The sequence below is a fragment of the Trichosurus vulpecula genome, chromosome 5, assembly GCF_011100635.1.
Source record: "Trichosurus vulpecula isolate mTriVul1 chromosome 5, mTriVul1.pri, whole genome shotgun sequence".
Taxonomy (NCBI): Eukaryota; Metazoa; Chordata; class Mammalia; order Diprotodontia; family Phalangeridae; genus Trichosurus; species Trichosurus vulpecula.
The window spans coordinates 107,794,694-107,821,972 of NC_050577.1; the positions used below are offsets into that span (position 1 = coordinate 107,794,694).

Here is a 27,279-nt window from a genome sequence, read left to right on the forward strand (position 1 = left end):
CTAACTGTGGGCTCACAGTAACTGTGGTTGTACTCCTAACTTTTTGTCTAAAATTCACTGTTCTTATTCAGTCATTTCAGTTTTATTTGTCCAACTCTTTGTGATCCCCTTTGGGGTCTTCTTGGCAAAAATACTGGAATGGTTTGCCATTTCCTTCTCCAGCTCATTTTACAGATGAGGAAATTGAGGCAAACAGGGTTAAGTGATTTGCCCAGGGTCACACAGCTAGTAAGTGTCTGAGACCAGATTTGAACTTGGGAAGATGAGTCTTCCTGACTTTGGACCAGTGCTCTATCCACTGCACCACCAAAAATAAACTCCCTAAAGCCCTAGAGAAGGGAACCACATGGACCTCAGGAACCATTGTATTTCCCCTAGGTTTAAAACAAGCTAAATACTATAATAAAGGGTTACACGTTGTCAATGGGGAACTAGGCTCCCAGGGAGCAGTTGGAGTGAATCTGAGTACCCACAAATCTAAAGCAGAAATGCCAGATAGACACAAATGTTTTCTCTAAGGGGGATTGTTGGTGGGGGTGGGGGGGAGGTCTTTATTCCATTAGTAATCAATACATCATTCACAGATACAATCAGGGGGCCTGCCAGAAGAGCACTAAGGAAGCAGAATGGAAGGCAAAGCAAGGGGCTAAGAGAACATGAGAGTGGGCACCCAGACCTCCCCTGCACCACATAGGGCTTTTTCTAGGAACCCTCCCTCTCATTATGATGAGGACAGTAATGGCTAGGGTGGAAAAGTGGGTTGTGGCTCTTGGGTAAGGTGGGTGTGTTCCACACTGTAAGTAACCTATGACAGTTGTTTTGTGGTTGTTTTTCTATAAGCACCAGTACTACTATGTTGTGCAATAAAAATGTTCCAAAGCAGGTGTCAGGACAGTGTCACTAGACAATTGCAGCTCACTATAAGCCGAGTCCCTCCGAGGCAAATCTTGAAGCCTACCTTGGGAAGAGCAGCCAGGGAGATGAAGGTCTCCTGACCACAACCAGAATGTGCAAAAAGCAAGGCAGTTGGGGGTAAAAAAAGAATAATTTAAGGGATTCTGCCGGTGATTATGAGTCAGGGAGTGGGGCTAGATCCAAAGAAAAATATAAATACTTTAGTTCTCAAAAAAATTAAGTTAAAAACCAGTGGAATAAGGTAAAATTCAGTGCCTCTAAAACATCAGGAAGGGCTCCTTTGATCAAGCAAAATAAGTAAATATCCGGCGGAGAGGAGCTACTTGCTTTCATGGGGCTACAATAAATGTAGGAGCTGCTTATGGGGAGGTGATGCTAACGTTGATGATAAACATTCACTTTGTTATCCCTCACTACAGGCAACAGTCGTACATGGTGCCCACACGTGGCCTTGAGGGAAGCATAGTTGTGTGCTACTTAGCCAAAGGGGAAGGCAGAGGCATAACCAGGCGTCAAAACCTGTCTAGAATGGCACAGCAAGTTGGATAGGATATGTACAGAGGAGGGAACCAGGAGCCCAGGGCTAAGACCTGGGGATAATATACTATTGTCTCACAGCTTCATGGCTGACAAAGAAAACTTCCAGGATCGGTGGCTCTGTAGTGAGTGTTGGGGTGAGACCTGGGGCCTCTCATCACTGGGCCAAGGCATAGAGAGAGGCATGTACTGGCCTGCTTCTCACTCTGCCACACCCCTGTCTCACGTGTATGCCATCTTACTGCATACCCAGGGCCTGGTCATCAGGCAATCTGATGTGACGAGTCTGGTGGGATCCACGAAGACACACTCCCCATGACCTGAGACAGAGAACCTGTGGTGTGAAGAAAGAACTCAGTTTATTCTAAACATATGATAAACATCAGAAATGCCACTGTAGACACTTAACACAGGGCTTGACATACAGTAGGCACTTAATATATGCTCTATCATCTACCAGGTCAGCCCTATGGCCTCCTCAGTACAGTATTTTATGTCTGATGGGGACACTTGTTTTGTAGGAAACCCTAGTAGTTTCCATCCAGAATCAGAATAGGGGTGGGAAGGGAAGGAAAATGAAGGGAACAAACATTTATTAAATGCCTACTGCATGCTAGGTTTACAAATAGCATCTCATTTGATCCTTGCCACAACCCTTGTAAGGTAGGTGCTATTATTATAACCCATTTTACAGTTGAAGAAACTGAGGCAGATAGGGATTAAATGATTTGCCCAGGGTCACACAGCTAGTAAGTATCTGAGGTAGGATTTTGAACTTGGGTCTTCCTGAGGGTAAGCAGCTGCCCAAGCCACAACATGGAGCAGAGGGAGAAGAAATACATAGGAAGGATGCTTTGTTAATGTTTTTGTTTCTGTCCTAGACAGTAATTTCATCAATATGGGGGAATCCCCAGTGCAGAAACTACCTCCATGTTGAAGGTGCACAACTTAGTTAGACAAGTCTTAGAAAATTGCCTGGGATGCAGAAAGGACAAGTAAATAACTTTTCCCAGGTCCCATGGCCAATATGTCAAAAACAGGACTTGAATTCAAGTCTTCCTGAGCACAAGGCTGGCCTCCTATCCATGTTCACGACTGCTTCTCTTTTAAAAATTCCTTTTTATCAATGTATGTATTCGTAATGCTAGAAAATTCCATTCTCCATGGCTTATTTATTTGGTCATGAAAAAATGAATATATGTATGAATGAGTGCATGAATGAATGAAAAAACAGGTATTAAAGTGCTTACTTTTTGCCAAGTTCTAGAGTTACAAATACAAAGTCAAAGAGAGTCCTTGCCTTCAAGAACCTAACATTCTAATGGAGGAAACAACACAAGTGGAGAGTAGTAGCCAGGGAAGGGCACTTTGGTCCCAATGTTGAATGGGCCAAAGGGAGGTAGATTGATATGCCCCATCCAGGAACAATTGTTGATTTTGATCATTGACCATGGTTCTAGAATTACCCCTATCCATGTCTTTATTTGTATTTGTATCCCCAGCACTAAATACAGTATCTGGACATAGGAGACTCCTAATAAATGATTAATTGATAAGTCAAATGTGTTCTAGTGAAAGCTCAAAGCCTCCCGTGGACAGTAACGCACTGAGGCACCATTTTGAAAATTCTCCAAGGATGCACGACTACTTTGTTTCCCACTATGATATTGCTTTCATGGGTTAGGGATGGGCCTGAAGTTACTTTGACTTCCCTTAATAAACTGTTAAGTCTGTCACTCAGGAATTTACCTAAATCCTTGGACTTATTCATCAACTTGTTCCATCAGAGAAAGGCCTCTAGTATATTAAGTGGCTCCTTCTTGGAAGGTTTATAAGACGCAGACAGGAATCACACAGGATGGGAAAGTATCTGTTGCAGGACATAGACAATACCTAGAGGAGATCACAATCCCATCATGCCACCTTTGGGGGTAAAAATTTCCATAACCAAGTACAATAGTACGGTACCTTTCGTGGTACAAAATCCCCCCAGTTTCTAGTACACTGTCCCTCCTCAAACTATCATGTATTTCCTTATATGTTCACATCTATCTCACCCACAGGTTGTTCCCACCAAGGAGAATTTAAACCCTGAGGGTAGCGATCTTTTCACTTTTTCTTTTTGTATTCCCAGCCCATCATCATACCTTGCCCATAGTAGGCAGTCAATAAATATTTTAATCAAATTATTGTATCTAATAGGTGCTTAATAAAGATGTTTAACTTAATTGAGGGAAGCAAGCATTTATTAGAAATATGTTTATTATGTATCAGGTACTGGGCTAATCACATTATAAGCACTCCTTTGAACCTCAGAACCCTAGGAAGTAGCCCCTATTATTACCCAGGTTATTACCTTATTAACCTATTAGTAGGCTCTATTATTACTCAGATAAACTGAGACAGAGGTTAAGCTACCAATATCGCATAGCTAGTAAGTATCTGAGGTCATGATTTAAACTCAGGCCTTCCTGACTCCAAGCCCAGCACTCTATCCACTGGGCCACCTTGCTGCTTCGATATATGTCCCTGACGTTTCAAGGAAATCCCCTGGTTCTGGCTCTTATGAAGAGCAGCATGTGTAATGGAAAGGGTACTGAACTTGGATCTGGGTCCGAATCCTGACTTTGGTGCTTCTTACTTCTGTAACCATAGACCGTCTGAGGCTCATTTTCTTCATCTCTAAAATAGGGCTACCTACCTACAGGGTTGTCAAGAGAATCTAATGAGATAATACATACATGTCAGGGCTGTCCAGCCCTAGGTTATCTTAGGGCCACATTAAAATAAAATGATTATTCGAGAACTTCACCCAGAATAAAAAATACAGTACACTAACAGAAAGTGGGGGAACACGCATCACCAATACAGCAGGCGAAGGCCTGAAGTGTGGAAGAAAACACAAAACAACAAAGCGATGACACAACAGTACAAAGGTAGGTGCATACTGACTAGTCTGCGTCGTACAAACGGAACCCATCCCACAGAGCAATTGAAAATTCTGTGCGATATGTTCCATCTGTAATACTGCTTAAATAAACACCAAAGAAAATTAACATCAATGAGATTATTAGTGATGGAATTAAAAAATCTAATACTCATTCCATGCAAATTATTATTTTATTTTTTCACTCGTGAAAATTAAAACCCACAGGCGGGCCGCATAAAATCGCGCCGTGGACCGCATGCGGCCCACAGGCCATATTTTGGACAACTCTGATATGTTATGTGCTTAAATGTTCTCTACTATTTGTCTCCTATTAGAAGCAGACAATCTGCAGATTTTCAGATTATTGCACTCACCAAGATAGAATGTCCTTTAGCGTAGGGACTGTTGTTGTTTTTAATTTATAGTCACCTAGCACAGTGCCTGCACATAGTAGGCTCTTAATAAATGCGCCCTTGAATGATATTGAATAGAACTGAATGCTCTGAGCCTCGTCAGGAGCCTAGAGTAGCATCTCACGGGAGATTCCATTACTTTGACTGATGACTTTGAGTCCCCTGACAAAGGGTTAGACTATTAGAATGTCAGGCACAAAACTACCCAGTTGTGTATGTGTGTGTGTGTGTGTGTGTGGGTGTGGGTGTGGGTGTGTGTGTATGGGTGATAGTAAAGAGGGGTGATAATAGAGAGAAACACAGACTGCGGGCTTTCCAGAGGTCTCAGTGAAAACCTCAGGTATTGTTAAAGGAAGATGCCTAAGTCTCCTACTGTGGATGGAAATTTCCAAGGTCCCTTGAGAAAAGGCCCTGAGAATAGAGATGGGTAACACAATGCCTAAAACATAGTAGGTGCCTTATAACTGTCAGTTGACTGAACAGGTGGTAAAGAAACACAATCTTTGATTTCGAGCTCAGAGGTCATTCGGTCCATATCCCTCATTTTCCAGGTGAGTGGCTAAGTGACTTTCCCCAAACCAGCCAGGTAGCAAGAGGCTGAGGCAGGATATGTCCCCAGCCCCACCCTGGGCCAAAGTTAGCCCTCCAACTATAATACATTGACAAAGAAGAGAAGAGAGAGGGAGAAAAGGAGCTGGAAAAGGAAGCAGAAAGGAAGAAGGAGACAGAGCCAGAGGAAAAAGGGGGAGATAAAGGGAGTATAAGAAGAGAAGGTGACTCGGCCGAAGGTCAGCCAGGGAAAACATTCCTGCTGCTGAGGCCTAGGACAGGCAACCCTGCCATGGATGAAGAGACCCACAGGACCCCAAGACACTTTCTCTCCTTTAATCATCTTCCTACCTCCTGCTTGGCAACACCCATACAATTTTTTCCATAAAAAGGTTTAAGTGCCTTAATCTCTCCCGTGCCCACTGTGTCCTGTTTTTATAGCCAAATGATCTGAAGTTAAAATTGTCACCAGATGGCTTCCTAACTACCATTCATAGGAACATAGAATTAAAGATGCAAGGGAACTTAGAGCCTGTCCCTCGTTTCACAATGAAGAAACTGAGGCACCATGAGGTGCCCGGGTTACACAGCTTAATAAATATGGCACAGTGGATAGAATGTGGGGCCTGGAGTCAGGAAGACTTGAGTTGAAATCCAGATACTTCCTAGCTGTGTGACCCTGGGCAAGTCACTTAACCTTTGGCTGCCTGAGTTTCCTCAACTATAAATTTGGGATAATAATACCACCAACTCACAGTTTTGTTGTGTGCATCAAATCAAATGAGGTAATATTTGTAAATTGCTCAGCACAGTGCCTGGCATATAGTTGGTGCTTAATAAATGCTTGTTCCCTTTCCTTCCCTTCCCACTTCCTATTTTCAAGTCCAATACCCCCCCACCCACTACACTATGCCTTGCATTCTTACCCCCACATCCCTTGTCTCCAAAGTCAAAACTTTCTTTGATCAGGAAAAGGGAATTCTGGTTATTAACAGAGGATTATAAGGGAAGCACCTGTCCCACAACCTGTTGTCAACAGTCAAAAGACTGAAAGTCAGCTTACTCGTCTGGGTGAAATGGATCTCCGTTGACCCAGTGAAATTCGTCCCCTACTCTCCTCAGGCCAATCCAGGGTTCCTTCCTGGTGAATTTGAACATAAATTCCTATATCAAGAAAACAGGTAGAACCTCGAGATCAGATGTTTCCTTCTGACATTTCCATGTGTTTCAGAACAAACCTTAGTCTTTGAGCCGAGATGGGAGGGCTATTGGTTCCTTTCCCCAGTGAAGTGAAGATTCTGAGATGAAAGCTTCAAGCTGGATCCTGCACTGGTCAGATTACATGGGACAAATTTTAAATTTCAGACTCCCCCCAGAATGCTCTGTCTGGGCCATCTTCCCCGGCACTCAAGAAATGTCATGTAATACATGCCAAAGACCAAAAAAAAAAAATAGATTGGGAATATCTACTATTTTGTGTCATATGATATATGTTATATCAAGCAATTTTTAAATCCTCAGCTTTCTGGTCTACAAAATGGAATTAAATATGCTTGCGTTGCCTACCTCACAGGGTGGTTATGAGGAAAAGGCTTCACAGATCAATCAACGAACATTTATTTCTTAAGCTCCTACTATATTCCCAGCCCATTGCTAGGCAAGCACAGGGGAGAGAAAGACCAAAAAAAATATCTTTAGGGCGCTTACACGTGGATTATTACTGTTGCTGTTCTGTTTCGACTGCACCTTTCACACATGTGTTTTAAATCACGGGTCTTTCATTTCAAACCAGGAAGCCTACCTCATCAAATTCTTTTTGGACTAATACTGATGATTAAAACAATTAGCTTTTACAACAAAAAGCATAAATGGAGGGTTCATTCCTCAGTTTTCTTTCTCTCTGTTCTTCTCTGACCACATACAGAGAGGATTCCTATTGATCTAAGCATGCTTAAGTGGGTTTTATGAACGCTTCTCCCCAAAATCATTAAATTGTCAGTACTTGGTTGCTGGGTTCCTATCCTGGAGAGTACCTAGATCCAGCCATTGAGCCCAATGTCCCATCCCGGGTCATACTCACCAACTCCTTCTGGCTCTGGATCACAGTTAGGGATGCCTCATGAGTGTGGCAGTACTGGCGCCCTGTGTTCCAATCTCTTGGTTCTTCAGAAAAGAAATAGCATTTCCTTCCATAGAGTAGCCAATCTTCTGGGCATGGCGCATCACATTTGATACAGCCCTTGGAAGCTGTGGGAGAGAAAAGAGAACCACTATGAGGCTTGCATGGATTTGGGAGAGGGCACAGCAAAGTCTCCCAATCCTAACCTGTGTTCAAGGTTCCTCTTTTAGGTTTAGGGAAGAGCAAATGGGCAGATTGACATCCTACAGGCTTCTCAAAAGGAGGAGGACCAAAAGCTGGGTCCCCAACCAAAAGCTCTTATAAGCAATCCCAGTCTAAGAATCATGTTGTTATTCAGTTATTTCAGTCATATCATACTCTTTGTGGCCTCATTTGGGGTTTTCTTGGTGGAGGTACTGGAGTGGTTTGCTATATCTTTCTCCAGCTCATTTTACAGGTGAGGAAACTGAGGCAAAGAGGTTTAGGTGGCTTGTCCAGGGTCACACAGCTAGTAAGTGTCTGAGGCAGATTTGAACTCAGAAAGATGAGTCTTTCTGACTTCAGACCTGGCACTCTATCCACTGCCCTACTGCCCAGAGTCTAAGAATTGGAAAGCTTCTTATTGCTGTTTAAGGCGATGATGATGCTGATGATATCAAGCATTTATATAGTGTTTTTAAAGTTTGCAAAGCACTTTACAGATAATATCTCATTTTTATTCTTCCAACAACCCTATGAGGTAGATAATATTATAATCCCCCATTTGAAAATAAGGAAACTGAGGTAGACATAAGTTTAGTAATTTGCCCAGGTCGCACAATAAGTGACTAAGGCAGGATTGCAATTCAGGTCTTCCCGGTCCAGTGCTCTAATCCACTTTATACCAGCTGCTTATATGTGTCCTTCACAACCTCTTTTCCCCTGAAGCACCCCTCACAGATGGTGACCAAGCTTCTGTTTTAATACTCCCAGTGATTGGGAGCATTTCTACCTCTTCATGCAGTCTTCTCATGCTGTGTATACTTGGAGAGCTGTTATTGTTTTTAAAATCCCTTACACTGAGCCAGAGAGATCTCCCTTTGATTTCTACCCACCAGTCCCAATTCTTCCATTTGGGGCATCATAGAGGAATGATTCCGCGACTGAACAGTCCTTCTCTTATGTGAAGACAGCTCATCATGTCTCCCCTTAAATCAACGCTACAAGATGTGCAAACAAAAAGCCCTTCTGTCCAACTGGTGAACTAAGGGAGGAAATCATAAGGTAGAAGGGCTTTAGATGTTCCCCTGCTTGGTTTGGTTTTCCCCAAGAGAAGAGTTGTACAAGGGGAGGAAAAAGAGACACTTGGCGTAAGGAAAAGAACAATGGACATGGGAGGGAGAGATGGAAGTTCTGCTCCTGGCTTGACCAGGAAGTCACTGTGTGCCTTTAGGCAAATCCCTTTAGTAGTCTGGGCCTCACTTTTTTCACTATGAAATGAGAGCTGCAGACTAAACTATCTTTCTGGTCTCTTCTAGATCTCCTATTCTAGCATCATCAGATTCTATGAATTTAGTCAGCTCTTAGAGAGCTAAAAATGCTCCTTCCTTTCCAACATCCCTCATTATCACCATATCCACAGGCGGCTCTACCCTTTACCTTCTTGCTTTTCCTCCTGGGAGAAATGATCATTAGTAGTCAATGATTTGGGGACATCCAGAGTTTCCCGTTTTTCCATAATCCAAAATCCAGTCTCTTGAAGGACATTACTGATAACGAAATTGAAATAACTCTCCTTAATCCTGGTCTGACCCCACCCAACCTTACGAGGAATTCGAGGTGAAACTCCCAGCCCATTGTCTTCTGCTAAGGCTTGGGTAAGGGATGAATTCTTTGACTAGACTGCCCAAGGCTGGGGGTAATTTGGAAGTAAGTGACATAATCAAAGTTCATTAGAATAGGTCCAGTCCTTCATTGTAATATTCATTCTCTCATTAATGGTTAACCAATCAGAGTGGATCACCACCCTCAGGAACATGCCTCTTCCAAGGGCATATAAGCCATGAGCCTGCTGCCATGATGTCTTTGGCATTCAGGAGTGCCACCGATCTCTTTTATTAAAATGCTGGCATTGTTTTAAAAATGACTAATTACCCAGAAATTATGTCTCCCAAACTTTTTAAATGCCACAATGCCTCAAAACATGCCAGTAACACTTCTATTCACAACCAGCATATTGATTAAAATATTCAAATGAGATATAAAAATAGATCTTTCACCTACAGAAACTGGAAAACTATTGGCATCTTGTGTGGCTATTCATCAGCTAAGGATCCAGCTATGGCTCTGTCAATTGGCTCAAAAGCAACCCAGGATATAGGAGTGAATTCCATAAAAAGTCCTCTATGAAGCATTCTAGAAGAATGCAAATTACCTAGATAATGACCTGGATTTTGTGTATGTGTGATTTGAGGCCACTGGAGGTCAAAGGAGGGTTAATTGGAGATAATCGAAATATCAGTATTATTTAGGCAGTTAAACTGTTTCCTAAAGAGACAGTCAGGGAAACTACATGGTGCAGTGGATAGAGCGAATGCTGGGCCTGGAGTTAGGAAGACTCATCAATGTGAGTTCAAATCTGCTCTCAGACACTGATAAGCTGTGTGACCCTGGACAAGTCATTTAACCCTGTTTGCCTCAATTTCCTCATCTGTAAAATGAGCTAGAGAAGGAAATAGTAAACTGCTGTAGTATCTTTGCCAAGAAAACTCCAAATGGTATCACAAAGAATTGGGCAGGACTACAATGACTGAACGACAACATGAAAAAGAAATATTCTCAGCATGAAATTATAGGATAGCAGGAGCTTGCCAAACACTTTCAAGATTAAGCACATTTTTTTAAGTTATAAAGAACAGCTCAATAAAATAGCTTTGACTAAAGCTTTGACTAGAATTTAAGATGTTGAAGAAGAAAATCATATGAAATTTCAGATTATGAAGGAGTATCACCCTGAAGAAATTAGACATTTAGAAACTCTTGAAGAAAAGACTAAAGAAAATAAGAAGTTCAATTCATTTTTGACACTATGAAAAAACTGAAAGTTACTCTGACCAGGCGGTTAAATGATGTAAGTGAATGAAATGAAGAAATGAAAGGTCAGGCTAAAAAGTGAAGTTATTTTGAGGATTTACAGAAGAAGTGTGAAGTTGTGACACTCAGAAGTGCAAAGATGCTTCTCAGTCTCTTCATGAAATGAAAGCTCCTGAGCAAGAAAAAAAAATACCAGCTTTGATAACTGATAAAGTGAATGCACACATTTGTGAGCTTTTAATGGTTCTGGCTGACTCAATTTCGCACCATTGCCTTAGAAAACCGAGACCAGAAGAATCTGAAGCAGATGATCCAACGCAGCCTGGTCAACTTTCCACTCATAAAAGCTATACTCAAGAGAAACATGCAAAGCTTTGGCCTCTGATTGGCAAGGAACTACAGTGGCTGCTGTTAGAAATAACGAAAGGGATCGATTCAGAGAAGCCTGGGAAGACTTACGTTAATTGATGCAGAGCGAAGTGAGCAGAACCAGGAGAACAAGTTATACAATAACTACAACATTGTAAAGACAAATAACTTTGAAAGACTTCAGTGTTTGGATCCATTTTAATTTGGATCAAACCTTGTTTGCTTCAGCTTCCTGTAAAATGAGCTGGAGAAGCAAACGGCAAACCACTCTGCTATCTTTGCCAAGAAGACCCCAAAAGGAGTTATAAAAAGTTGGATGTTAATGAAAAATGACTGAAACGCACATTGATGATAGGCAAATTACAGAACCTCTTTCAGCCTCAGAATTTTCATTTTTAAAAGGGGGATAATAATAACTTTAGCACTTCCTTCACAGAGGTATCATCCTCATGTCCTCATGTTACAAAATGGGACTATATATAGTGTTTCACAAACCTCAAAGTGCTATATAAATATTGTTGCTATTATATGGTTCACAATGTTCACAGTAAGCTTGTGATTAACTAAAATCTCCACATATTTCTCACATGAACTCCTGTCAAACCAGGCATTCTCCATTCTAGACCTGTGCAATTTATTTCTTTCCAGCTTTTCCAGACTTTATGTTTATCTCTGTTTAATGTAATTTTGTTGGTTTCAGCCCATTATTATAGTCTATCAAGGTTATATTTAATTTGGGTTCTTTGGTGTATCATATCAGCTATCTCCTCCTGCTTGGTATCATACACATGCCTACTTTGTCTTCATGCAAGTCACGAATGAAAATACTGGACAAAACAGGGTCAAGGATTGAGCCCTATGGTGCCCTACTATTGACCTTTCTCCAGGTTATATTAATATACTATTTATATTTTTATTATATTTATTTTGCAATATATTTATATATTTTATTTATTATATATTTTTGTTGTATATTATATTATTTCTATGTTATAATAAGGTATTATATATATTTATTATTTACATTATATTTATATGTGCTTAATATATCTCCAGATATATTAAGCAATAGTTTTACGTTCAGATAGCAATGAATGCACCTAACTGGACTATATAGTTTGTTGTTGCTGAGTTGTGTCTGACTCTTTGTAACCCCATTTGGGGTTTTCTTAGCGGACACTAGAGTCATTTACCATTCCCTTCTCCAGCTCATTTGAGGAAACTGAGGCAAACCATGTTAAGTGACTTGCCCAGGGTCACACAGCTAGTAAGTGTCTGAGGCTGGATTTGAACTCATGAAGATGAGTCTTCCTGATTCCAAGTCCAATGCTCTATGCACTGTGCCACCTAGCTGCCCATTTTACCATCTAGATTACCAGGCCATCATAGCAGACTTCATCAGATTCTTTGCTGAAATTGAGATAAATGTCTATTACATCCCCCAATCTAGCAACTCGTGAAAATGTAAATGATAATATTAATCTGTTATAACATATTGCTAGTGCCTATCACGTGATTCTCGTGATCACTCTCTCCTTTTCTACATGTTTGTCAAGCAGCTGTTGATTGAACTCTTTCAGATTTTTGTTGTGGTCAATGCTAATTACCAATCTGTAATTTCTGCCACTCAGTGGGGAAGTGACAAGTCACAGTTTTGAAGGCAAAGCAGTGTACCAGTTGGGATACCATTTTAGGACTGTGGGTTTGCCAGGAAGGAGAATTTCTTCTCCCACCAGTGATCCCATCCCTGGACTACTTCCCAAACTGGAACTACCTTCAGCCCTTGTGGCCTCTCCCTCTGACTGGCTTTTTAAGGAGAAGGCCAAGGTCAATCATGTCTTCATTTCTTTCCAGGCTGTGCTCTTGACTCTCTGTGGATAACGGATAGAGTGGATAGATTTAGTAGATAGAGCCCTAGGCTCTATCCAGAGTCAGGAAAACCTGAGTTCAAATCTAGCCTAAGACACATAACAGCTGTGTGACTCTAGGCAAGTCATTTAACCTCTGTTTGCTTCAGTTTCCCCAAATATGAAGTGGAGATAAGAAGTAAAGGAGCTATGAGGATGAAATGAGATATTTCTGAGGTGCCTGGTACCCAGTAGGTGCTTAATAAATGCGTGTATCTCTCCTTCCTGGAAAATGTGACGTGACCACAGATACACAGGTAGACATGAATATGGGGTTACTGGCACTGTGAAGAAAAGATCTGAACTTGGGATTATTTGAGCAGGGTGAGGGCAGGAGCACCTGAAGGACTTAGACAAGGCTTCACAAAAAGGGGTGCAGGGGCCCTAAAGCTTCATCTGTATAAATGAGGAAGTTAGGCTGGAGCAGGGTTCTTAGCCTTCTTCTTGCCATGGACCCCAAGGACCCCTTTGGCTCCTGGTGAAGCCTGTGGAGTCCTAAGAAGGCTATTTGTTACCTAGATTCATAATTAAAGGAAATGTTCCATTTCAGTTAGAGGTTAGTGAGCATAAAGATGGAATTTGTTCCCATCCAAGTTCATGGACCCCCTGAAATCTATCCATGGATGCTTTGGGGGTCTTCGGACTCCAGGTTAAGAATCCCTGAGCCAGGTGGCCACTAATGTCCTTCCAGCTCTAAATCCTATGAATATAGAATTGGATTTTTGTATTTGGGGCTTTCTGCAAGGGATGTATGCTGGTGTACTTCTGGGCACACAATAGCCACGGGTACTTACCGTACTGCCCGAGTTCTAGGAGATAGAAGACTGATTAAAAACCCACTCACCAAGTATACTCATCACAACTAGGATGGCAAAAAGGAGGACTGCAATGGCTCCTAACAACAGGCGGGTCGTTGTATCTAGAACGGAGAAGGGAAAAAGGATTTAGCTCCTGCTCCTGTACTTCGAGCCCCAAACCCAAAGCCCTTTAGCGCAAGAAAGACTCAGAAAGCAGACGGGCTTGTCCCAGGGCCCAGGCCTCTGCTCTTTCTTCCCCAGACTCCCAGGAAGAGGGAGACAGTGCAGATGCCCCCAACGCCTTTCCTCCAGGCTCCAGCTCTGAAGTGCTCAGGAAGAGCGTGACCCTACACCCTACACCCCACTCCGAGGCCATCATCACTGCCTTAAAGGGGCTTCTTAGTGTCTCAGGTCCATCTCTCCGCACTCCATTCACCCTATACTCACTCACCTTACCTTCTTAACACTTATTCTCCAATCTCCAGGCCCCCAGGCTCTAGCTGGGAAATTTGTTTTCTCGTTAGATTGTGTGTGTGTGTGTGTGTGTGTGTGTGTGTGTGTGTGTGCGCACGCGTGCGCGCGTTTTAACCTTATCCTTATCACTTTCTTTATAGCACAAAACTTCTCATGTCAGTACCTTGCATAAGTGTTATCCCAGAGTGTGAGGGGTTGTCAAGTGTATATAAGGGGAGACAGAGGAGGAAGAGAGAGAGAAAGAGAGAGAGAGAGAGAGAAAGGAAGAGAGATGTGAAGAGAGTGCAGTCTGATAGCTCAATCACTAAAAAGCTCTTCATTAGAGCAATTTAGAGAAGGCTTTTTAGGTCATTTAGTGTAACCAGGCCCTGGAGTCCTCAACACACAGAAAATTAAGTTACATCACACTAATTCAAAACTTGTGATCACTTAGGCACAAAATCCTTTACAAAAACAAATCACTATATAAACTAATAGTAGGGGAAAAGAATACAAGAAGAAATATTTGGCTTGGTGAAGAAATGAAACTGTTTCCAAGTAATTTTTTTATCTTCATCACTGCATTCCAATTAATCTGCTAATTCCAAATGATTCTTATGCATTCATTGAAGCAGGTCCTGGGGTTCTAGTTCTGCATGCATTTACTTAAGCACAAAATCTTGGAGTTGAATGAAGCTTTAGAGTTCACCTAACCCAACCTCCCACCCAAGAAATCCATTCTGTCATCCACCCTTTGTTTGGATACTTCCCTGCATAGGGAGCTCACTTCCTATCAATGCAATGATAAATGTCCAACAGCTCATTTTAACTGTTACTGAGCTCTTTCTTCTATGAAGTAGAATCTACCTCCTCATAACTTATACGCACCCCTTTCCTCTACCCTAATCAATTGGGAAATACGGCTATGTAGATGTTCTTGGGCCTTTCTTTCACCTCCTTAGGCCTTGTTTGAAGCAGGCATGGTACTTTGGGGAGATAGGTAAGTAACTGAGTATACACTTCTGAAGTCACCTGGCCCAACCCTGCATTTTATAAATGAGAAAACTGAACCCCAGAAAGGGGAAGTCACTCGCTTACTACGTTGTTGTGGTTGAGTCATTTTTCAATCATGTCCAACTCTCTTCATGACCCCATTTGAGTTTTTCTCATCAGATAATAAAGTAGTTAACCATTTCCTTCTGAAGCTCATTTTATGGACGAGGAAACTGAGGCAAACAGGGTTAAGTGACTTGCCCAAGGTCACACAGCTAGTAAGTGTCTGAGGTCATATTTGAACTCAGGTCCTCCTGACTCCAGGCCCAGCGCTCTATCCACGGCACCCCCGAGCTGCCCCCTGCTTAAAGGAATGGAATTCATTCATCATCAACCATTTAGAATGCCTCGTAATAGCTGACTTTTAGATAACACTTTAAACTTTACAGAGCAGTTTACATTCTTCATCTCTCAAAGCCCCTTTGAAGCAGGCACCATGGTATCATTCTCTCCATATCATAGCTGCCTCAACAGAGAAGAGAAGTGACTTCCCTGTGGCCACAGAGGTGAGATTTGAACTCGGGTCTCTTCTGAACACTATTCTTCTTCATGGACAACACTGATTCACCCACCTATGAACATAATAGGTGTTATGTGATCTCTACCCCCGTAGAATCCACAATCCAGCAAATCAGCATATAATGTAAAGACTATAATGCAGTCAACTTTCAATTATCTGTGGAATTAGGAAGAAGTAGCATGGATGACAATTGCAGCTAGGTGGCCCAGTGAATAGAGCCCTGGACCTGGAGTCAGGAGGGCCTGCATTCAAATTCAGCCTCAGACATTTACTAGCTATGTGACCTTGGGCAAGTCACTTAACTCTGCTTTTCTCATTTTCCTCATCTGTAAAATCGTATGCCACTCCAGGATAATTTTTTTTTCAGTCTTTGTATCCACAGTGTCTGGTAGGTAGTAGGTACTTAATGAATGCAGAATTAAATTGAAATCAGGAGATTCAACTTCAAAAGAAATTTGATTTCCCCACACTTCCAGAAGGGTCAGAGAAAACTGCCATGACGTCTAGGACATCACTACCTCAGTCCAGGAACCTTCAGCTGGTTGGGGGAGGGGAAGAAAAGGAGCAGGGGGGAGGGGAGGGCAGTAAGGAAGGAGGAAGAACAAACTGATGGACTGCTAAGAATTTATCATCTTGAAGAGGCTTTGCTGAATGCCTGTGCGTGGCTTTAGTCAGGAAGCTGTGGGTTTATCCTAATGCGAGAAGCTTTAAACATTAAAAGGTTTGTGTTCGGTAGCAAACTTCGACTCTCTGGCCAAGGACATGCCTATCCTCTTTGTCCTTTCCCTTTCCTCCACCTTCACCTTCTCTGATCCCAGGCTGGCCCCAGCCCTTCTCAGTCTCCCCAGGGCACCTCCAGCCTTCGCACAGATCACGACTGGAAGACTGAGCAACATTCTCCCACTGAGACCTGCTTGGTGACTCTCGCTGAATTGCCTGTTATATTAGAAATTCCTAATCTGAAGCTGGGAGCAACAGAGAAAGGGGCAGGAGAGAGAGGCATAACACCAATGTGGAAAGGAGGGAAAAGCTCAGTGCCCTGTGTTTTTGGTTCCAAGCTCTCAGTGACTATACAAAAATATATGTGTGTAAACAAATTAAAATATGAATATATTCATGTATACGAATAAAATATGTGTGAATGTGTGTATGTGTATATACATGTATATGTGTGTGTATATGCATGTGTACACATATATGAATCTATCTATGGGCAGTTAGGTGCCAGACCTGGAGTCAAGAAGATTCATCTTTCTGAGTTCAAATCTGGCCTCAAACACTTATTAGTTGTGTGACCCTGGGCAAGTCACTTAACCCTGCTTGCCTCCATTTCTTCATCTGTAAAACAAGCTGGAGAAGCAAATGGTAAACCACTCCAGTATCTTTGCCAAGAAAGTCCCAAATGGGGTCATGAACATTAGGACATGACTGAAAAAAATATATGGGGTACTAAGTTTCTGCCTGTGCGGACACATATATATACATATATACACACATATGTACACACATATACACATACCAGGTGTCCATGTATTTATATGACACGTATAAATACACACATATATACACACTTCCATACACATACACATGCAGTGTCCCAAAAGACTTTTGGAACACCTGTATATATAAATGAGTGTGCACTGATGTTTACAAGTATTATCGCTTGAAGGGAGATTCAAACAGCAAAATTGACCCTATTCTTTGAAGTCCTCCCTCCCCAGGCAAGGTCTTCATAATGAAGACAAAATTCCTCTGTCAAAACTGAGCAAGGCTATAGAGTTTAATTTATCCATCCGAATAATAGCAACGTTACTGCTGGGAGGACCACTCTCGGAGATGACCTTTTTCTGGAAAACCACGGCTCTGCTCCAGAGTGTTACAAAAACATCCTTTGGTTAAAAAAGAAGGTTCCATCTATTTGATACATCTTAGTTTTAGGGAATCCCACTGTCTCCCAAAACTTGATTGTCTTCTAAAAAGGAAGACTGACGAGGCTTTAAATAAAAATAAAGAAAAAAGGGTTTCGGTATACGGCAGCCAAGCTTATTTCAAGTCCAAGCAAGGTTTGGGCTTTAACCCAGGACACTGCATTAATATACAATTAATATCTAAAGAGAGGAAGAGAGAGGTAAACTTCGTTGTTGTTGTTCCATCATTTCAGTCTTGCCTGATTCTTCATGATCCCTTTTGGGGTTTTCTTGGCAAAAATCCTGGAGTGATTAGCCATTTCTTTCTCCAGTTCATGTTAAAGATGAGGAAACTGAGGCAAACAAGGTTAAGTGACTTGGCCAGGGTCACACAGTTAGCAAGTGTCTGAGGCCAGTTTTGAACTCGTGTCTTCCTGATTCCAGGCCCTTTGCTCCGTAATCTGTGCCACCTGGCAGCCCTAAAAGCCACCATTTAGAGAGGTAACTGTTACTGTCCCTCTCTTGCCAACATCCCCTCCACTCTTACAGCCCCTAAGATAGCTCAGGCTCTTATCACCACCCCACCCTACTCTCACCTTTAGACTATTTCACAGTCTCCTAATTGGCCCCTCTCTACTTCTTGGCTATCTCCATTCCAATCTGTCCTCCCCACTGCTGTCAATCTGACATTCCAAAACGCAGATCTGATCATGACCATGCGAGCGATGCTTTTTTTTTGTATCACGATCCCCTTCGATAGCTGGGTGAAACCTATGGAGCCCTTTTTAGAATTATGCTCTCAAATGCTTAAACTAAAATACATAGGATTACAAAAGAAATCAATTATAGTGAAGTACAGTTAGAAAAATATTTTTTAAAACAAATACACAGACCCCAGATGACAGCTCTTACTCCAGGATAAAATACAAACATCTACAGCCCTCCCCAATAAGGTTCCCACCTATATTTACATTCTTATTTGATAGGACTTCCCTTCATACATTCCCCATTCTAGTCAAACTGGCCTGCTAGCTCTTCCTCATGCCAGCTTCCTCTTCTGTCCTTTTGCATAGATGGTTTCCCGTGTCTGGAACGCATTCTCTCCTTACCTCTGAAACCCTTATAGAAGCCTTGGCCTCCACCTTTGTTCTACTTTCTATCACTCTAAAATGGCCCTTGGGAAAGAATTCCCTGTTAGCAAAGCCTTTTCACTCCTAGATCTTTGCTGTCCCAACCAGAGCTGTCCCAATGAGGAATTCCAGCACCTGGAATTGATTGACTTGAGTCTGGGTGAGTCCTAAGATATGCCCGCTTCAATGCACAGGAACAACACCCTGGTAAACCATCTTGGTAGAGAAGCTAAACCAGGTTGAGGGCAACCTATGGGCCTCAAACCTGTTGGTGAATTAGAGGGATGTCTAGCCCAAGCATGTGAAGACTTTCCCAGTGCAATGGACAGATGGGAACAATTTGTTCCAACAGCCGTGAAGGCAGCTGAAGCAGGCGCAATGGAGGACTTAGAGCTTGGTCAGGCATCAAAACCGCCAAGACATCCACTGCATCCTGAGCCATCACCCGTCTTCTTGACTTTTGTCTTGCCACTGGACTTTGATGACTCAGGAAGGGAGAGTGAGGCTGATGACTTTGTGCAAGCCTCATTTAAATCCAACTCGTGAGCAAGTCATCACCCGAGATGTCAATTGGTCCTCTTCGAAAACGAAGGACTGACAACAACAGTGGTTGAGGTAGACCAGAGACAGGCCTCTTAGGAGCTGAGGAGGCTGAGGAACAAGGAGGCCAAGAGGATGGGTTGGGATGGAGAAGAAGACTGTGAGAAGAAGATACTCACCTTACTAAAGAGGAAGGGAGTGACCAGAAGCTGGATTGAAGAGAGCACCAATGAACCAGATGTGAATAATAACGATATAAAGTTTACATAGCACCTCAAGGTTTGCAGAGCGCCTTATAAATATTATATCATTTGATCCTCACGGCGACTCGGTAAAGTAAGGGCAATAATTATTGTCATCCTCATTTCACAGAGGAGAAAGGAGATGGAGAGTGGCTTACCCAAGGTTACACAGATAGTAAGTGTCTGAGCCAATATTTGAACTTGGGTCTCCCAGACTCCAACTGTCCTTAGAGACAACGGCGTTAGCTATTGCTGAGTGACGATGGCAGAGAGAAAGTCGGAAAGTGGCTGCGGTGAGATCAAGGAGTATGTAGGCTCCCGTGACCTGCCCTGTGTGTCAGACCTGGTGAGGAGGGAACAGTCACCCTCACAGAGGGAGCCAAGCAACACTGGAGTCTTTGGGAGTAAGCTGGGCTTCATTGAGCACATTAAGGACCAAAGAATATGAGACAAAGAGATGTAGGATGAAGGGGAGCGTGTTAACAGTAGAGAAGGACTCGGAGGGGCCACAGTGCGGAGGACTGAGGGCTGAATTCACTACTGGCATTTAACTAACACTTTGCTTCCTTCCATCCCTTTAATGATCCTTCACTAATCATAGCAAAAAGATTTTGAGCTGGAAGAGATCTCACATGCCATTTGGTCCAACCATGTGAGGTGTCCCACATGGCATTGGCCCTCAGATCACCAGGAGGCTCCCCCAGTGGGAAGGTGATTGTGGGAACCACAGTGTGCTTGGAGGGGGCTGGGGAGCAAGAGGAGGAAGTGTGCCCAAGCTTGTTGGTGCCCTGTCTGAGGTCCACTTCTGATCTCAAATGGTTTGGGGTCATACCATTTGTTTCCTGTTAAAGAGTTTTACAACTTTTTAGCCCTTCAGATCCAGGACAAGCTTTCTGAAATCAGATCCTCAAGTGTCTGTCCATCGTGGCTCTGCTAAAGTGATAAATTCTCTAAACACCTTTGTTTAGGGCCTGCCCTAAGCCACAATAGCACTATCCTAAAAGAACACAAGATGGGGATGTTGCCCAAGGAAAAATCTCCCTCCTCCCCCCCCCCCCCTTCTCTCTCTGTGTCTCTCTCTCCCCTTTTGTAGGTATGTTTCTCTTACTGTGTCTGTACCTCCCTTTGTATATCTTGCTGTATATACTATAATAATAGCAATATTTCTATCATCTAGGCAGCTAGGCGGCACAGTGGATAGAGTGCCAGGCCTCAAGTCAGGAAGACCCATCTTCTTGAGTTCAAATCCAGCCTGACACACTTACTAGCTGTGTGACTCTGGGCAAATCACTTTACCCCTTTTGCCTCAGTTTCCTCCTCTGTAAAATAAGCTAGAAAAGTGAATGAACAACAACAGTACATCATCTACTACATTCCAGACACTGTGCTAAAAACACTTTACAAATATCTTACTTTGTCCTCACAACAACCCTGAGAGACAGGTGCTATTATTATGCCATTTTACAGTTGAGGAAACTGAGGCAAATGGAGGTTAAATGACTTTCCCAAGGTCACATAGCTAGTAAGTATTTGAAGCTGGATTTGAACATAGGCCTTCCTAAGTCCAACACATATGTTTGCATGTATATACACATATACATATATATTATTCTTTGTTACATTTATTGAAATGCTTCCTGACATTGATATAAAAAGATACAAGGTATATTTTTATACATTTAAAAATACAACTAAATTGAGTTGCTTTCTACTTATGTGGGCCTCAGATAATGTTTTACTGCTGGTCTTTTATATGAAAAAGGTATCGCCCCTTGGTCTACAGCAAATATCATTATAACAACAAGAAAAATGCATACAACAGAAAGATAGCCAAGATGAGGACCCACCTACCTATTGAAACAATACTCAGTATGCTGCCAATAAGCAGTATGGCACGGTAGAGGGCTGGCTTTGTAATCAGGAAGATTTGAATTCAAATCCTGCCTTTGACAAATACTAGCTGTGTGCCCACAAGCAAAGCATTTAACTTGGCAGACAACTCTCTAAGACTTTAAGTTGCAGGGCAGATGCTGATCCTACATTGGGGGAGGGAGTTTCCACACTAAGATTTCCCCGTACCCAGGAAAGCGCAAGTGTGGACCCCCACCCCAAAATCAGGAGGCATTGAAAGTGCACTGGACAGGTCAGCAGTCAGACTGCCTGGTTTTAAGATCTGGTTCCACTATTAATAATCAATCAACAAACATTTAACAAGCCTTAAGTCAAGTGGACGAGTCTCAGTTTGGTCATTTGTAATATGATGGGTTGAAATAGAGCATTTGTAAATTCCTTTTCCTTTCTCAAATTCTACGAATCCAAAAGAACATGGCAGGCCCTTGGAGTTCACTGTAACAAGATCTCCTCATACTTTTCATTTCTACAATCTCTTTAGAGATACATGCACCCCTCCTTCTCCTCCTCCTGGAACCATTCAAGGAAAGAGGCCTAAACTTTGGACAAGATTGAGGAAAGTTGGGGCCTTGCTCAACTCTCCCTTTTCGGAGAAGCTCTTTTTAGAGTGTTTTTGTCATGTGTTTCTAGCCCCATCTCACTCTTCATTAACACACTATATTAAAGTTTTGCTAAGATTGTGAGAAACCAGAATGGGATATCTCCTTCAGGGGACAGATGACCTAATAAATTAGTCTGCTGGAATGTTAAATTAAAAAACAACATAGCCTGAGAAATGCGGCAGACCTAATGCCCAATAGGGGAATTCCTCTTTATTTGATTTGTATCCTAGGGATAATGCCCACACCATCACCCTTCCCTCCGTCCACCAAGGCATGGCCTCTAGACTCTGGATAATAACATTAATAGTAATGATAATAATAGCTAGCACTTATATAACACTTTAAGGATAGCAAAGCGCTTTCCAAATATCTCATTTTATCCTCATAACAATTTTATCTCATTTTACAAATAAGGAAACTGAGGCAGATTGCAGTTAAATGACTTGCCTAGAGTCACATAGCTAGTAAGCATCTGGGGCTAAGTTTGAATTTAGTTCTTCCTGACTCTAGGTCCAGTGCTCTGTCCACTGTGCCACCCAGCATCTGTAGAAATGGGGAGTGAAGAAGGACACTCACCTTGTTCACATCAATGTCCTGTCTGGGAGGATAGTCTTCAACCAGGACCTATGTAAAGACTTTGGCTAATATGTGTTGTAATAATATTAACACTTAATACTTACATAGCACTTTAAAGTTCACAAAGTAACACCCTGTGAGGCATATACTATAGGTATTACTATCTCCATGTTACAGATGAGAAAACTGAGTCTCAGAGAAGTTAAATGACTTGCCCAAGGTCATACAACTAGTAAGTTTCAGACGTAGGACTTGAACCCTGATCTTCCTGACTTCAAGTCCAGCATTCTGTCCACTTTGCCACATTGCCTCCATAAGACATGGGCCAAGGAAGGGGCTAAGGAAGAGGCACCTGGGAGTGGAGAAGAGAAAATAAATGTCTCTTCCACTTCTTCCTCATAGCCTAGTTCAGTGTAAGACACAAGTTCTGTGGCTGACAAATACTGAATCAAACTTAAGTGGTTAGAGGGAAGGGGAATAGTGACAGGCACAACGTGGACTTTCCAGTTTGTTGTCACAGTGAACAGTGTGGATGGTGGTAAGTGGAGCTCTCCAGCTGAAGGTTCTTTCAAAGAAAATGGAGAGAGCAGAGCATGTGTATTTCTAAATAAGTCCTTTGCCACACTGAGTGTTCTCAAATACTCAAATGGCCTTGTGATCTCATCAATTATAGTGATGCAAAGCAAAACCCATTCATGCCTGCCTATCCCGTGCAACTCTTGACCATGTTCTCCCAACATTTGACCCCGAGAGGGCATCCAGTGGGCTGGACACCTTCCTTGCTTTCTCCCAACATCACAGGAGTACCATGGATGACCCTGACTTATCCATCTATCATCCTTTGCTCTTGCCACGTGACCAGCTCATTTTCTCTTCCTGTCATATAATTCCTCGATGACATCTTTTAACTCTTGTTCTTTTCTGGAGTTCCTCATTCATTACATGTTGCAGCTTGTCCATGCCCACAATACTCTTCCCCATTGCAACCCAAGAAACAGACCAAGTATGGCAAATTGAAATAACTTTGTCTAACTTGGCACCTTATTCTTTGCCCAGTACTGAGCAATGGGTAGCTTGAACCCCAGACCTCACCCCTCCTTAGCTCTCTTTAAGACATTGTTATGATTCCTGATCTTGACTTTGCTTCCAGTTTAGATACCACCACCCCCATCTTCCATCCTATCACCTTAATTATAGGTCTCTCCTGTTCTTGATCTTACATTGTTTGTCTAACGACAATAAAGAATTGTTCTTCAACCTCTTTTTCCTTTCATTTCTGACTTTCTGTGACTATTCAAACAAGAAGCAGTTTATAGCCCTGAACAAGAACACAAAGAAAATTATAGATATTAGGCTCAAAGATATAATCCGAGAAAAAAAGAGTGAAGTCAGGGCTGTATCCAGTGTACAGAAGAGGCTAGCCAAGGGGTAGCTTGGTATCTTTACTACAGTTTATAAGAGAGTGGATCAGTGACACGCCAGGGAGCACAAGGCACCTAAAGGTAAGACAAAGCAGAGGATCAAATGCTTGCCACCTTGTCATGGTGTCCAACATGTGACAACAGCAACAAAGAGACCTTAAAAATAAGGTCAATTGTACTTCAAATGGGAAACCTTTCTGCTTGAGAAGATAATTCCAAGATAAGATCAGACCATGGCCTTCCTCCAAATAGGAAGAGAGCAAGAGTTAACTAGTTAACTTGTTTGGAATGGTCAGAGTGGAGTAAGAATAAAGAGCAGCTCTGAAAGCATTCACCTCCTCATCAGCTAAGAACTTTGCATTGACACTGCATGGGCTGACTAAAATAGACCTGATAAAAGATACAGACATGGGCACGTTCTATGGATTCACAAGAATCAGGACCATTATCTTTCTAGTCTCCAAGAGAGTAGCAATGACCTCACACTTTCTTAGCGCACAGGATCTTCAAGGCCCTAGACAAACTCAAGTGCAAATGAGGAAGTGGGAAAAGCTATGAAACGAGAAAATAGACTAATTTGATATGAGCTGCCTTTGAGATGAAGAACTGGGCAGATCTTCAGGGTGATTGGAAGTGATAATTTATATGCAATTGAAATGAAATAGTAGATGATGGGCTAGGAGCCTTAGTGCTAACCAATAGAGGGTCATTTGGTTCAGTGGTGGTCCATGAAAACACAAACTATGTTCCCTGACAATAAGCTGGATTCTTTCCAGCACCGGTAATTTCCCTATTCTTTTTTTCCTCTTGGCCTCCCATCGCTAGGGTCTATGGGCCTAAGCCAGAGGATCATTTGTCAGGGAGGTTATAGAAGGAAGCTAGAATTAGAAATCCTCTTTTTAATGTCTTCAAACTCTCTACATGGTTCTCTGACATATGACAAGGTAAGCCCAGTAGAACGTGTTTGTGAGTGCTGTCCATAATTCATGCAGAATACATACTGAGGAAAGGATGCACACTGGACATTACCATACAAAAATTTGACCATGAACAAGAATGGCCCCAATCAACATCAGAAAACACCAAAGATATGGCTTGATGACATGCTTTATCCTTTCTATTTCTCCATTGGACTGTGGTTTACAGCAGAGGAAAGCTGTGGTTGGATGTAGAAGTATGAGAGGAATGCCTGCCAGAACTGGGAGATAAATTTAGAGTCCCAGTCAGAGGTAATGCTTTTGGGAAAGTTATCAAAGTGAAAGAGATGGTCCAAGGCCAGTTGGACTGTTTGAGAGGCACCAGGTAAATCTTGGATGGGGATAAAGTGCTCCCTCTTAGTCAAAGTGCCCATTATTTTTTCCCTCTGAAAGGAGAAGAAAGGACTGTGATGAAATCCAATGAGATGTTGGCTCATGGGCTTTGATGAGGTTCAGCAAGGGCTGAGGTGAACCTTACCATGACCATGAGCAAGGGTCGAAAGGAATCCTCCTCTGCCTTCTCAGTACTGTGTAGCATATCCTGTTGTGACAAGACATCTGTCTTACCATCCTGGGCACCCAGAAGGTAGATTGCCATGAGGTAAAAGTCTATGGAAAAGAATAATGCCCACAAGGCTTTGAGAGAGCTCAAGAACCAGAAATAACTCCATTTTTTTCCACTTTTCTTTCGGATAAGGAAAACCTGCTGGAAGCTAGTCAGTGAGTATTTCTGAACACCCCTGGGTGTAGACTACTATGTTCTGAGGGATAAGATAGTAGGAAGGGGGCAAAAATCTAGTGGGGAAAGGGCTAGGAGACAGATAGGAGATTGGTAAATCAGTCAACCCAGCTAGTTTAGGCCAGAGTGTAGAATCCTAGATAAGGCAGATCCTGACAGAACGCTGGGATACAAGTTCAAGGGAGGGTTCTCCACCTTCCCTTGCTCAGTTCCTTCTTCTCTTCTGCTGTCTCCTTTAGTCAGCTTTCTAAACCCACAACTCGTCTAAAACAACCTCCATATTTCTCTTCATTTTCAATGCCTGCCTCTGCAAAGTCACCATCCAGGGCTTCTAATTTCCAATCTTACATCACCACCGCCCCTTCAGGAAGTCCCCTCTCCCACTTCAGTATTGGCATAAGCATTGCCTAAACCCAGATTTGTCAAGGAAGTGTGGTGGAGTAGATAGGGTACTATCTTTAGGGCAAGGACGACCAAGATTCAATTCTTCTCTCAGATACACATTGATTATGGCACCCTGGGCAAGTCACTTGTCTTTCCATGTTCCGAGCAACTTTCTAAGACTATAAGATGTGGAGCTGTACTGGGAGAGGAAGTTTCTTATATAAATGAAATCAAAGGTCTAATACCTATCTAGACACAACCTGACAGGCTGATTTCTCTCCTCTAAGTCACGTGGGGTACTCAGAAGTAGGTTAAGTCTTTGAGGAAAGCTAGCTTTAAAAAAAAAGTATAAAACATTTATCAAGGGAGGGATATGTGTGTGTAGGACAATGGCTTCCTCTTCCCTATCCAAATCATGACTTTATCTTCATTTTTACTGGGTGAGGGTGATTCATTTCATAACAGTTATATCGTGTTTTGTTACTTATTTTCCCCAAGTGTGCTTGAATCTACCATCTCATTTTCTCTTGACAACATCCCTGTGAGGTTGGTAGGCAGGTACAATATTCTCCAGCTTGTGTATGAGGAAAGCCATGTCCCAAAGCATCAAGTTACTCACACAAGGTCACATTGTGAGTTAATATACAAGGCCAAGGTGAGAATCCAGGTCTTTTGAATTACAGCACAGGGCTCTTTTCTACCAACTAGCATTGTTCTATTCTAAACCTGAATTCTCCCACCCCCAAGCCCCAACCTTTAAGGATAAAAGATCAAGGTAACTGATAATTGTGTCTCTGGCAGGAGGAGAACCAGTGGACCCTCACTCTCACTACCCAGGCTGATCGGATCTTAACCAGGGAGTCTAGAAGAGGGAGGGGGGCTGGAAGAGGCAATGGGGTATTATGGAGTCATACGCTGGTCAGAAAGGATAGGACCCCAGCAGAGGATGTCCTAGCTAGCGACCCTGAGAAGAGGACAGGTTCTCTGGGGAGGCAGCAACCATGGAGGAGGAAGGAGGATGTTGCTTGCTTACCCTCCAAGGCCGCCTTCCAGCTGGTACTGCCCTCGTACCCGGATCCTGATCTTCTCAGCAGCACCTCCTGGCCCCGGCCCTCCCCGTCCCCAGGGGACAGTACTCTTGGCAAAGGAGCGGACGCGGCTGGAGCGGGTGGTGGAGGGGGCCGGCTCCTCCTGGGGGGCTCCCGGACAGGCTCCAT

General features: G+C 42.6%; 1 protein-coding gene across 2 annotated transcripts; it reads right to left on the minus strand.

Annotated features, from left to right (window-relative positions):
* Window positions 1-1,129: 1,129 nt before the first annotated feature.
* Window positions 1,130-27,279, minus strand: CLEC2L (C-type lectin domain family 2 member L). 2 transcript variants are annotated; one of them, XM_036761485.1, is made up of 5 exons: window positions 27,096-27,279; window positions 13,655-13,729; window positions 7,424-7,590; window positions 6,407-6,507; window positions 1,130-1,786 (listed from the first exon to the last, which is right to left on the minus strand). In XM_036761485.1, the coding sequence occupies exons 1-5, from the start codon at window positions 27,277-27,279 to the stop codon at window positions 1,675-1,677; spliced, it is 639 nt and encodes a 212-aa protein (XP_036617380.1). In that variant the 3' UTR covers window positions 1,130-1,674. The 2 variants fall into 2 exon arrangements, with proteins under 2 accessions (XP_036617380.1, XP_036617381.1); XM_036761486.1 differs by lacking the exon at window positions 13,655-13,729.